At 33.4% G+C, this 13540-nt stretch overlaps 2 protein-coding genes across 4 annotated transcripts; one reads left to right on the plus strand and one right to left on the minus strand.

Annotated features, from left to right (window-relative positions):
* Window positions 1-2283: 2283 nt before the first annotated feature.
* LOC115707624 (uncharacterized) lies at window positions 2284-6666 on the plus strand. The gene is made up of 11 exons (XM_030635641.2): window positions 2284-2588; window positions 3368-3433; window positions 3549-3616; window positions 3876-3906; window positions 4002-4071; window positions 4603-4660; window positions 4828-4956; window positions 5427-5518; window positions 5743-5821; window positions 6024-6105; window positions 6262-6666. The coding sequence occupies exons 1-11, from the start codon at window positions 2582-2584 to the stop codon at window positions 6339-6341; spliced, it is 762 nt and encodes a 253-aa protein (XP_030491501.2). The 5' UTR covers window positions 2284-2581; the 3' UTR covers window positions 6342-6666.
* Window positions 6667-6760: 94 nt separating this feature from the next.
* On the minus strand, window positions 6761-13540 carry LOC115707623 (uncharacterized). 3 transcript variants are annotated; one of them, XM_030635639.2, is made up of 17 exons: window positions 13222-13540; window positions 12374-12502; window positions 11683-12268; window positions 11199-11328; window positions 10898-11099; window positions 10647-10733; window positions 10434-10493; window positions 10265-10351; window positions 9799-9870; window positions 9551-9606; window positions 9031-9116; window positions 8621-8711; window positions 8386-8543; window positions 8171-8262; window positions 7755-7835; window positions 7527-7600; window positions 6761-7265 (listed from the first exon to the last, which is right to left on the minus strand). In XM_030635639.2, the coding sequence occupies exons 3-17, from the start codon at window positions 12242-12244 to the stop codon at window positions 7190-7192; spliced, it is 1914 nt and encodes a 637-aa protein (XP_030491499.1). In that variant the 5' UTR covers window positions 12245-12268; window positions 12374-12502; window positions 13222-13540; the 3' UTR covers window positions 6761-7189. The 3 variants fall into 3 exon arrangements, 2 of the variants coding, with proteins under 2 accessions (XP_030491499.1, XP_030491500.1); XM_030635640.2 differs by having other exon boundaries at window positions 13188-13530; XR_004009759.2 differs by lacking the exons at window positions 6761-7265; window positions 7527-7600 and having other exon boundaries at window positions 7751-7835; window positions 8363-8543; window positions 13222-13531.

Consider the following 13540-nt stretch of genomic DNA (forward strand, 5'->3'; position numbering starts at 1 on the left):
GTTTCATCATCAAGGATGTTGAAATCAACATTTAGAATAATGAAGACATGATCAATACTAGGGGTAGGGGCTTGCTCACATATAGATCTATCAACAATTCCCAAGACTCAACCAAGGATCCAAAATAGGGGGCAATTCACCATATGCAAGGTGAAGAATGAAGATTAGGAATCAAGATGTCTAATTATATCGGTTAATTAGTTAATTAGGATTTTTGTCTCTCGAATTTTAACATGTCTCTTAAATTTTAAGGTCGTTAAAAATATTTTTTGAGCTATTGAGATTATTAGATTTAAGGATTTTTATCTAATTTTAGTAGAAAAAATCTAACACAGATGAAAGTTCAGAGACATGATTTAGTATCAAAGGACATAATTTGATAGATATCAAAGTCTGGAGAACATGGTTTAGTACAAAAACAATCACTGGAATAGTAAAATTGAATAAAATTAGACAAAAATCCTTAAATCTAACAATCTTAATAGTACTTCGGGAGGATTTTTTAACAACAAGAAAAATTCAAGAAGCATCATTTGGTACATATTAAAGTTTAGAGGGTAAAAATCCTAATTAACCAATTATATATATGTCAATGGTTTCAATTTTGATTTCTCATGACAACATCTAAACAACCAATTTAATACAATTCAATCCAATTACAAAAATTTACATATCCAATTACAATTAGACATAATTCGATTTGAAAATTTTGATGTTAATTAGATTGGATTGATCGATTATTAGATGATATTGTTAAAATTTAACTAAAAACTATATAATATATATTGCAAAATATTTATACTAATTTATATATAATTATATTGCATTATTATTAATTGTTATTTTGAATAGCTTGAAACATTGTCATTATTGTTTGTATATTGCTTTTTTTTTTAAAAAAAAAAATAAAATAAATTAAGCAACTACTTTAAATTGTTAATTATATTAAACTTGTTAACTTGATAATTTTATATAGTATTAACTTAATAATTATGTACATTTTTAAATGATTTTCATTTTTGCATTGAATTATGATAAAATATTTATTTTTATTTTAGAAAGAAAATAATGATAATAATAGTAAAATTGAAAGTTAAAAAAGAAATGAAAAATATAATTTTACAAAGTTTTTAATATTATATTTTACAAAATTAACTTATTCTTGCCCCCTCTCTCTCTGAAAGGGTGCTCTCTCTTAATTTAATTGATAAAATCACTTTTTTTAAAATCAATAAATAAATTAAACTCCAAAAACCTAAGTAATAAAGGATATCCTATGAATATTATTTAGCTCTACTTAGGTTGAAATTATTACATCTCTAAGAGCATTTTTGATTTTTGAAGATAGCTTTTCTAAAGTCTTTATCATCTAAAATATATTGTTAAAAATCTTTTTTTTTTTACCATACACTTATAAATTATATCATACATCAATTTTTGTTTTATATTTTTCTATACATTATTAAATTAATATTATTTTATTTTCTATAAAGAAAATATTATTTTTTGGCTAATTAATAATTTTTTCCCCCGAACTTTGACATGTACCAAATTATACCTCCTGAACTTTTTTGGTCGTTAAAACTTCCCCCTGAACTATTGAGATTGTTAGATTTAAGGACTTTTGTCTAATTTTAATAAAAAAAATTCTAACATAGATGAAAGTTCAAGGGGTATGATTTAGTACATATCAAAATTTGAGGGCATGATTTAGTAGAAATGAAAGTCTGGGGAGTATGGTTTAATACATAAACAATCATTGAAACAGTAAAATTGAATGAAATTAGACAAAAGTTCTTAAATTTAATAATTTCAATAGTTCGGAGGGAATTTTTAACGGCCAAAAAAGTTTAAGGGACACGATTTAGTACATGTCAAAATTTAAGGGAAAAAAATTACTAATTAGCTTTATTTTTTTGTAATGATCACTTAGTTGATCAGAAAAAGAAAAAACCATCAAAGACAAGGGGTCTCTTCTATCCAAAAAAACTTATTATCTATTCTAAGAGCATGCTTAGCCAATCTATGAGTCACAACATAAAATTACGACTAGCATAAAAGAGATATCCTAAAAAAGTTAGATAATAAAGTTTTAATATCTGAAAATAAGATACCTTGAGCCCATCTTAATCCTAACAATAAACTTTTACAAAATTAGCGAAGAAAGATAAAATTAATAAGTGCATTTAAAGAATATCTATTAATATTATTTATACTACATATCGAGCAAATTGTATTAATTTGAGTGCATTTAAAGAATATCCATTAAAAAAAAAAAACTTGGAGTGCTCTAATAACTCAACTCAACCTAAAAATAAAAAATTACGGTTAGGGCGAGAGCGACAATCAGATAGAGAAACGACAGATCCTAGGAAAGAGAAAAAAATATAAAAAAAAACCACAGAACGACGTGGTTTGATACGAGGGGAGAGGGGGTAGGGTTTGCTCAGTTGGGACTTGGGAGAGTAGGGAGGAGTGTTTTTGGCTAAGAAGACAGTACATTGTTTGGGAAATTACGACACTCAATTTCAAATTCGGTCATCTGAACTGAAGAGCTCAATCCAAGAATTGCAACGCAACCATGACGGGTAATTGATCAAATGCCTATTTTTCTAAAAAAAATAAATTTCCCAAGTACTTCAATTTCGGTTGATCAAGAAATAAAGGGGTTTCCTTTCAAGTATATATTTTGTTGATTTTACGGAAGGCGTGAAAATTTATGCTTATATATCTCAATCTATTGAAGAACATTTTGTTTTGAAGTTCTAAATTTTCATCTGTATGAGTTGGGGTTGGGATTGGGGATGGAGTTGGGGTTGGTGAGGGGCAAAGTGCAATTGGATTTGTTACTTTAATTTTTAATGTTGTGTTGGGATATTTATGGATCTAGGTTGATAAAAAAAATAGAGTTTGTTTTGTAATTAGAATATTTGAAATTCGCTTCTTTATATTCAATCATTCTAGAACATTTGTGTATGATATCAATTGGTGTATTACCGTGTGGCGTGAGTTATTTCGTTTATATAGTCGTTTGGACTATGATGACCTCTGAGAAATAGTTGTCCATGCTCAATTTTCACCAAAGAAAACCAGTTGAATTCCTTGAGCACCAAACCCAGTTCTGACCCACATGGAGCAAACACAGCTGAATATTGGATAGAGTGCTGAATATTTATCAGTGAGCTTGATACCAATGTGCTAAACTTAAAATATATTTTAAATTCTAATTCATCTTTTAAGGTTTTGCTCAAATAAGTATTTCATTTAGAGATTGGTATATAATTGAGTTTAGATGTAACCCTTCATTGTTTGTTCTTAAAATTTTGGACGCTCTTACATTTAGTTGCTGTGAACTATATATCTACAGACTATGCACAGGAGCAAGAGATGGAAATCGAAGCATTAGAAGCAATTCTTATGGATGAGTTCAAAGGTTTAACGTTTACATATTACTTCATATATATAAGATTGCAATTTCTTGCCATTTTCTTCTTCCCAGTACTTAGTTGTCTCTGCTCACTTATTTTTTGTTTGATTTTTCATGCTAGAAATTCACTCTGGAGAGAGTGGATTAAATACTTCCAACCGGTGCTTCCAAATAAAAGTGGTTCCACAGGTATGTAATCCTCACTATGTTTTTTTTATAGTTGTACTAACACTGTTATTGGGACTCATCACAATTTTTGGAGGAAGTGATTAGAATGATTCTATCAGATTTTTTGTAATTTGTGATACTCTTCTCAATTATACTTGTTTATTTGTGTTTTTTTCAACTATGAACTCCCATTTAATTGTGGCCCTTTCCTAATATGACTTAAAACGGCATGAAAATGAGTATTCTTATATGTAAATATTTCTTTGCTCTATTTCAACAGGATGATGAAGCAGATTTTGAATCTTCTCCAGGTTATTAACTTACAAAATTAAACTAGCTCTTTTCTTTTAATTGTTGAATCATTACACTTTCTTTAACCTTGTGGTTTTGAAATATTCTGTTGCAGTTCAGCTAGGTTTGATTTTTTCGCACACAGAAAAATATCCTGACGAACCTCCACTTTTAAATCTTACAAGGTACATTCTGACTGCTCAAGTCATGCTTATTCTAGTATGATAAATTTTGTAATTCAGAGGGGGTAAGCCTAAACGATCAGGCCTGTGGTATGCTCCCACAAGGTCTGAGATTGAGTGGTACCTACACAGAGATTATAGTTCCTCTCTCCTCAAATGTTGTAGGGTTTGGCAAATAGCCCTGATTGAAAAATAATAATTAATTTTGTAAGAGTACTTTTAACTTTGTTATCTATCATATAGATAGTATATCAATTGAAAGTTGCTTAAGGGGGAGAACCCATGCTTTCTAAAAAAATATACAAAAGTTTCAGCTAAATATACACAACACACAGTAAATAGGGAAAATGTTCACATTGTTAAAGAAGTGGAGGAACAATGGCTCACTGGTTTCGACTTAGATCTTTACTCTTTTTAGGAATGTTTTATTTTGCAGATAAATCAGTTCTCCCAGTCTTATGCCGTTTAGTTTAATCATTTCCGAGAACATATTTTGGTTTCTGCAATAATAGTTATTTACTTTTCTCCATCCAGTTTACGAGGAATTCGACCTGACGATCTTAGAATATTGAAAGAAAAGCTTCAACAAGAGGTTTATTTTGCACTGCCCCCTGTTCTTAAAGCATTTTTCTTATAAAATTTGTCTTGTCCAGTTAATGCTAGTAATGATTCCTACTCTTTGTAAGTGTGAACAACTGTAAGACATGATGTTGGGTCCGTTCATATAAGGCTGACATAATGTCATACTAAATTCTACAGGCAACTGAAAATCTTGGTATGGCCATGATGTATACCCTTGTCTCATCAGCTAAGGAATGGCTCTCTGAGCGATTTGCTCAAGAAACTGACATTGATAATGCTGAAGCAGAAGAAGCAACTAAAGACGATGTATGTTCTTTATTGGCATTTTGATATCTTTTATTCTTAAAGGCTATAAATTTCAGTTTATAATTGTGTGTGAAGAATTGAGTTTCATCTCTAAGCTAACCTTTTTGATGCAATGCACTAATTGATTGATTGCGGAAAGGGAAAGAAAAAGCGTTGTCACTTGACTCTGTGTGTTTGCTTTCATGATTAACATCATTACTTGAATCAAAATTTGAGGTTTAAAAGCCAAAATATGTTTTCTAAAAGCATGCTAAGCATTTGCAAGCTGCTTGTCTCCATGTAAATTAAACTTGACATGTTGCGGAATTGGCACTTATTTTCTTTCACTATTTGTAACTTTCATTGGGAGTTTGTGCTTATTGTACGTGGAAGTGTTTTATATTACATTAAGGTGTTTCATTTGTTATGTTTTTTTAGTTAAAAGAGGAGTTACTTTGCTCATTTCTTTATGTTTCCTTTCTTATTTTCAGGTAATCATCCCTCATGGTGAACCAGTGACAGTTGAAACATTCCTAGCTTGGAGAGAGAGGTTTGAAGCGGAGTTAGCACTCGAACGAGCTAAGTAAGTAAATTATACAATTTCTTTATAAGGTTTAGTACACAAACTCAAGTACGAGTATGATTGTAATGCATACTTCCAGTTGGAAAGCTTGTTATCCACTCTTTTCTTGTTTAAAGTCACACTATTGATGCTTCCCAACCCTACTTATTAGCTTATTCAAAAAGCAGATAACTCTGTACAATGTTGTGTTCAGCCTTCACCAGCAGATGTGTTCTAACTTTCAGGCTAATGCCCGAGGCTGCGCTTGCAGCACCTAAGGATAAGAAGCTCTCAGGAAGACAATGGTTTGAAAGTGGAAGAGTGGTACTTTTTTATCCTTGATTTGTTCCTTGACGACAGTGAAATTTTTGCAGGAAACAATTCAAAAATCAATATGTACTTGGAAACAATAATATATACATGTACATAGAATTGGCCTCTAATATCCAATAATTTAGTTAGTTTCCTGGTATGTATACGATCTCTTTAATGAATGAGCAATACTAAACGTGTATCTTTTTTGCAGAAAGGTACAGTTACAGCCACTGAAGTTTCTGACGAAGAAGATCTTGAAGATATCGACTTTGATGATGATGAAGATTTTGAAGGTGATTCTCTCTATATGATAATTTTTTTGTTCTCCTTTGTATAATATAATAGTATAATCAGATCAATCATCTTGGTTACATAGAGGTTTATACTCATTTATCATCAAAAATTATCTAATGTTGAAGCCATATTTCTCTACTTGTTGTGATGACCAGACGACGAAGAAGATATGCTTGAGCACTACTTGGCTGAGAAATCGGACTCATCGACACATTCATCCAAGAGAGCCAACTAAAAGATAAAGCTTGCTTGTGGAGCGTTATGGACTGGCTTGAAAAAGATGTGTACCCCTTTTCTTGGTATCATCTTTGGTTGTAGTCATGGTGATACATGTGTCAAAGGCTAAAAGTGTAATTGCAAAAGTGGGGTTAAGGAAAGCATGTTGTAATTTGGATAAGCTATTAAACAATTAAAAAGTCTTTATTTTGCATGAGGAGAAATATACGAAGAGTTTTGTCATCAGACTTCAGACATGTATATGTATCTGCCTTCCAAGCTTTATACTTTTTGAAAGATGTTTCATTTTTGTGTTTATAAATCAGAAATCAGAAATTTTATCATGGGCCTAAACTATTCAAAATGAAGTTCATTAATCATTATACGACTGTTTTCACTTTCTACAACACTAAATAATGTTAACAGAGGGTAAATAAATTACAACAAATGACTAATTTTATTTCAAATATTTTAAGCAGTCTGACAAGAATGCGGTATGCGCATTTACATCTCAACTGTACTCCATGAATTTTGGAGAACTTACAATCTTTTATAGGCTCACTAAAGTTTACAACTACACAATTTTCTTGCATTATGCGTATATTTCAGTTCTCTTCCCCACAAGCTAAAGCTACCCCTTTCCACGCATAGCTATTATGCTTGCATGTGTGTGTTACAGAGGGATTTCCTATAACTTCCATTATACCATTACCTGGTCTGAACAGACAGACACATAGATCCCCAAACCTTTTAAACACAATTCCCGCAATGTTCCGCAGCTGGTTGCTTGCATCAATATCTCTCGGTTAACAGAAGCAATCTTTTGAAGACTAATCGGGTCCTCTACTACATATGCTTGAGCTTTTTCTATACACATCCTTGATCAGTCATGGCTTGAGCAACAGTTAGAAAAGCCGCGATCACAGCTCCGTGAGCCAATGCCCTGGTGAAATTGTTGGTGAGTTAAGAGGAGAATAGAGCAATCCAAAGTGTGTATAGAATGAATTATTGGCTTCACCACTTGAGGCTAGCTCAAGTGGCCATATAGAAGGTATTGGGGTGTGTGGAGGGGTTGGTCATGGGATTGAATCCCAGGTATGTAACTCAAAAATGTAATATAAAGACACTTCTATCAGAAAAAGAACGAATTATTAGCTTGGCTGCATGTTCATTATGCAAAGTGCGAAGAGAAAAAAATACTTACTCGGGACTCTCTTTCTGATATCCAAAATCGGTTGCTGCTTTGAGTGCTCTCTGGTAAGTCTGTTTCATTGCTTCCTGGAGATCGCCAAACAAAATGGAATCAGAAATCATAAAACAAATAAACCACTTCAAGTTCCAATCTGACAGAAACACTCCAAGGGGGATTTTTGGTGTATAATCATGTTTATTTCAAAAGCTACACATCTTGTCAATAGAATTTTAGAGTCACCTGCAACTTAGATTCAAAATCCTCAGGTGACCAGTTCATTGAATTGCACTCGTGGTTTAACTCAAGTTCTCCAGCAACAACCTACAGCCAAGTAGATAAAACATAACTTTATCACTGAGAAAATAATAGGCAAAGCCAATAGCAATGTAGACGAGGAAGAGTATCACAAAACCCTACTATCTTAGCTACTCCAAACACTTTAAGGTCAATATTCTAAATCAGACATCCCATGGAGATAGTGTTCCGCAAGTCATAGTCCATGTTTATCCAATGTTTATAAAATAGTAGTTCCGGATATCAATGTTCTTATAATGACGGAGCCTGTACTCACTAAAAACTATCTTTTTTTACTAAATTTACGCACAAATTGCACAGTTCTGATTATGAAAATAAAATAATTGAAATGAAAGTCACACCCCTCCAGCACCAGCAGCCATTGCAGGAGCAATGAGAACATTGGCTTTTCTCAAACAATCAATAGCTTCAGGAGTGCACGGCATGTTTGAACCTACGACATTCAGAAACAAAAAAAAATCATATCTGCAGTTAATCTTGCAATAGTGAACATCCATTAACAGAAATAAAAGAATCAAAACAACACTACGCACATGTGCTGAGAACTCCCACCCACCTTCTACTACTATACGACAACCTGAATTTACCAAATTAATGGCATCAGCTTGATCGATTTCATTCTGTGAAGCACATGGAAATGCTACATCACATCTCTCATTCCAAGGTTTTGCTTCATCATAATACTTGGATCTAGCATAAGTCTTTGAATAGTCTCTGCAAATGCCACACACAATATAATGGGGCCGAAAAGTTAATGCAGCGATTTGGTATAAAATGGGTTACACACACACCTCAAGCTTCTCTGTTGTGCTTTAATATCTCTCAAGAAAGATATTTTCATGTAATCAAATCCATCTTCATCCACCAAATATCCTTTCGAATCTGCAGAAAAGATTTTCATCACCAAATGTATCTAGCTTTAAACTGATAATAAAAGCTTCACAAGATATGGAAATTCGAGTTTTCTGAATAATTAGTGGTTTTTTTTTTCCAAAAAGAAGTATTGAGTTGGAACAATATTCAAAATCATGCATAACTTGCACTTATTGAAAATAATTGAAAGATAATATAGAAGAAAAAAAGAAAATAATCAGATCCACAAATACAAATTTGTATCTTAGCCTATTTAAATACCTACAAAGTAAAGACTGATGTCACTTTAGACCCGACTCTGATGAAAAATGAATGAATGATTGCATACCTGACACTGAGATTGGAAGAGCACCATAAGCAATAAGCTTCTCCAGAACATGCAATGCAATTTTTCCAGAACCACTTACAGCACATCTGAAGATTGAATTCATAGAGTGCTTCAAATGTGTGTTTCAAAGCTTAAAACAACAATACAGAAAATATTAAGGCTTCATTTAGTTACTTATGTTCCTAGCAATTTCCATACTACACTATGTGAGGTGGAATATGTTGATACAAACAGGCTATGTTTTGCACAATCTGGAAAGATATGTTATTCAAGCCATCATAAGTTGATTAAAAGTTAAATTAGACTCCTTCCCTAACCTACAGCAATTGCCATATAGGTACCCAGGAGGGACTCAAACCTCAGATCTTGTGAGAGCAAACCACATGCCTGACCATATGAGCTACCCCTCTTGGGTGAGAACAGGATAATTCCTAGTTTGGTAGGGATGCTCCTAGACAACATAACTGGCTTCTAGATACGTGTGAGTTGTAAATATCTTCTAAAGGTTGAGATAACAAACCTTAATCCTTTAAGCTCCTTGTTCATGTCAGAAAGGATGAGCTGGGCAAAGAATACCTACAAAAGCATGGGAACTTTGTCAGCTTCTAAGCTAACCCTGACAAAATGGAAATTTAAATCCACAATTAATAGAGACCCTAATAAAGAAAGTAAGCAATCGTGGATAGTTGTCATAAAAGAAACTTCAATTTCAATCCCATTTCCACCCACTACATGCTGAGTATATGAGAGAGTAATGAAAGTGCTTACCAGCCCATATCCAGTAGCTTCAGTTCGAAGGCTAGAGCCAGACCAAAATATCCTTGGCCCTGTAAAACTTCCCTGCATAAGTAGCGCATAAATATGAAAACAAAACAAAACTCATTTCTCATTCTCTAGCAATACTTTAAATGGAAATCCATAACAAAAAACACTGATATTCAGATCTGCTAAAATAAGGTGAGATCCAAAAGAAACTACTACATAGCTTAATAAAATGAATACCACTGCTACGAATGGGCCAATACTGAACAAATGAGTATCCCCTTTAAATGAAAACAGATTTTTATACGTTATAATGAACACATAAAAGCATATGAATGAGTATCTATATATGTGGTCTTCATGAGCGCATGCACATACACATCATTACAAAATGATATTCCAAGACATTGCCTAGCCAAAAAAATATATATAATTGGGAAAGTAATGATTAGTTGAACAAGAATAGAGATACCTGATAATGACCTGCTAAGCGTCTATATTGTCCGAATAGATAACCCATTTCCCGAGTACCAACACCCATTTCTTCGGAAGGGAGGTCCTAGTTGGTAAACCCAAAAAAATTGTCAGGCTGACATGAAAAATATTCACATTTACAGAATACCAGGATCTTCTCAAATTACCTTGTCAGGACCCAAATAGCGATAGATCTCATTCATGAAACTTTGGCAAAACCGCATTACCTGCCAGCTTACATAATAATACTTCAGTAAATTATTATATAAAGCTCCTGTTATTACTTATAATTATTATTATTATTATCCATATCAGTAAATTTATGATTGTTATTGCTATTATTGAATGGAGATAGCGACATTCGATACCAAAAGACTTACCTCATTATCACTTTTTCCTTTTGGATCAAAATCACTTCCACCAGCTGCCCCTCCTATTTTGTATGGTGATAGCGCATTCTTTAATGTCTGAAGAAGAAAATATCAGTTTTTACTGAAACATTCATAGAACTGAAGCCCCTAATCTAGTGAATTCCAAGTAATTGTGGTAGATTGAGGGATTTAAAACATATGAGATTTTTATTTTATTCTGTCATAATGTAGAAGATAAATCAAACAAAATACAGTAGTACCTGTTCAAATCCAAGAAACTTTGCGATACTTAAGTTCATTGATGGATGAAATCGTATACCACCCCTACAGGGACCTAAGGCCTGATTAAATTGTACTCGAAAGCCTCGGTTTACATGTGTCTCACCTCTATCATCCACCCAAGGAATTCTGAAGAGAACCATACGTTCAGGTTCTAACAAGCGTTCCATGATGTTGACATAACTGAAAACATGTAAGAGACACATTCTTAGAATTCTTAAAATCCTCCATTAAAAAAGAAGAAGCAGAAGATGACAAAGCCACATCTTTTACAGAACTCACTGAGAATTTTTTGCAATCACTCTTTCTAGGGCATGAACAACTTCTTGCACTGACTGCACAAACTCAACCTCGTGAGGGTCCCTTTTAAGTGCAGCTTCAACAATTGATCCAGCAGTTTTTGACATAAGAGCTACATTTAAACAGAATCCAGGTGCATTGTCAAAGAGATTGCAATGGAACGTAACTAATAAATTCTAACATCTGCAGCTCATTCAACAATTACAGGGGAAATGTAATAGGTATACAAAAATCAAAACTATAATTATTTAGCACTGGTCAATATATATTAGCATCCCAATAAATTTAGCATGATAAAAGGTTTTTTGTACAAAAATACATCACACAACAACAGATTATAAGAGCATTACTCACAAGGATCAATTTCTAAAAAGTTTAAAACCAGAAGCAACATCAAAATAATGCCATACAGAAGGAATCTCAAAATGAAGATTAGTGTTCAAACTTCAAAGCATACTGTACAAACCTTTAACATAAATAGGTTTGTCAACAATAATTTTATCCTTGGAAGCCATCTGAAGTCGAAGAGCCTCTTTGTGAAGTAAACTGTTGTTGTGCTCTTCCAATGCACTCATCTGCATATTCCGGCTGCCCTCATTTCCATAAGGGTTCCGTCTATGCTTCCTCCCATATTCTCTACAAACTGAGCAAAAAATCCTTGCTGTCCCCTCCTTGACATCAACATAAGCCCATTTATAGGTATCAGCCCATTCCTCTCTCCATCTTTTGACCACCTTCTTCTTCCTCTTTGCTGGTTGTGATTTCGACATATCTTGATCGTCGCTGGGAAGTTGAGATACCATCACCATATGCTTACTATCATCTTGTTCTTCAGCCGAAGGTTCTCGAGGTGGGCCACCAATAAGTGGCGTGTTAGAAAATGAAGGATCGTCATCGCCAGGACCAATTTCTAGATCAATTTCTTCCCCAATCTCTCTGACCACTAAGTGGTGCCTTTGAGCCTGCTGAATCAAGTTCATGTCATCCATCGCAGAATTCATCCCTAATCCACTGACTGTAAGCAGCATTCAGCATGGCAATCTTTGAAAAGCCTGTTAAACATAAGCCAATAAATTGCTTTGAATAAACTACTCTAATTTTTTTATGCAAATAGTTTTCAAAACATGACAGAAATGAAATCTTAATCTTCAAAGTACCAATGTTGCAAACTTCATTCGTTGGGAATTTTCAAAATAACCATCCGAACCAAGCGCAGAGTTGACAGCTGGCTTAGCTAAGGTGAGCTATAAAAAGCATGTATCTTCAATTTTGCATTATAACTTACCCTGCAGTTTTTTAGCAGCTAATAAGTGTAAGTATACAAAAACATACCCGCAAATCGAATCCAGTAATAAAACACATAAAAGTTTAATTACTTAGCATTTCAGACATACAACATGATTTCCATCCTCTAAATCTAATAAGAGATTCAGAAACAATCAACCACCAAGGTGTAATTCCATAAATACATGTGTCCATGGAACTGCAAAATCCTTAAATTTCCTGCTACTCTAGCAGTTAGTACTCAACTTCAGTTACCATTCGAGAATTCAGTCTATTAAAACAAGGTTTATCTTGACAGAATAAGCTAAGCAAGTAATTCATTACACCAAAACAAACTTATATTTATATAAACTATTTTCTGGTACGAAAATCAAGAAAACAAAGTTGTACGGATCCCAACAGCCAAAAATAGGAGAGTGAAGAGACCCCATTTCTAGTAAAGCATAATACCTTTGACTCTTTGAGACTCCCCAAGCGCAAACAAGACAATTATCGATTTACACAAACTTTAAATTACGCCAAAAAGAAAAAAAAAACAAAATTAACACGCATAAAGTTAATTCTTTTAGCTAATATTCAAGAACCCAGAACTACAACTTCAACAAATTTTCGGCTTTTATAAGAACCATGCTATATCTTTCGATTTTAAACAATACCCAGAGGCTAATTTGCAATTTAAAGGCATACCCAGAAGTCAAGATCAAGAAAGATCATCTTTTACCGTAGAAATGGAAGAGAAAATAGATGAAGTTAGCGAGACTGAGTTCAGACTGAAACTGGCGCTTATTAAAAAACTCTTCCTTCTCCAAAACTTGAATTCACAGTAAAACCTTAGCCAGGTGGGAAATTCCCGAACAGAACGAGTGAGGGTGAGTGAGATCTTACTCCGACGGTGGATAATTTAGGCCTTTGATCAGATTCTTCAGGGAGAGACTGTAGATAGTTTAACGACAAAAAAGAAAAAAATGGAAACTTTATTCGGCTGCGAGAGAAGGAGGTGAGTTCTACTAACTGCAATTATTTTCGTGCATACGTAATTA

Source organism: Cannabis sativa, chromosome 1 (assembly GCF_029168945.1).
Source record: "Cannabis sativa cultivar Pink pepper isolate KNU-18-1 chromosome 1, ASM2916894v1, whole genome shotgun sequence".
In the NCBI taxonomy this organism is placed as follows: domain Eukaryota; kingdom Viridiplantae; phylum Streptophyta; class Magnoliopsida; order Rosales; family Cannabaceae; genus Cannabis; species Cannabis sativa.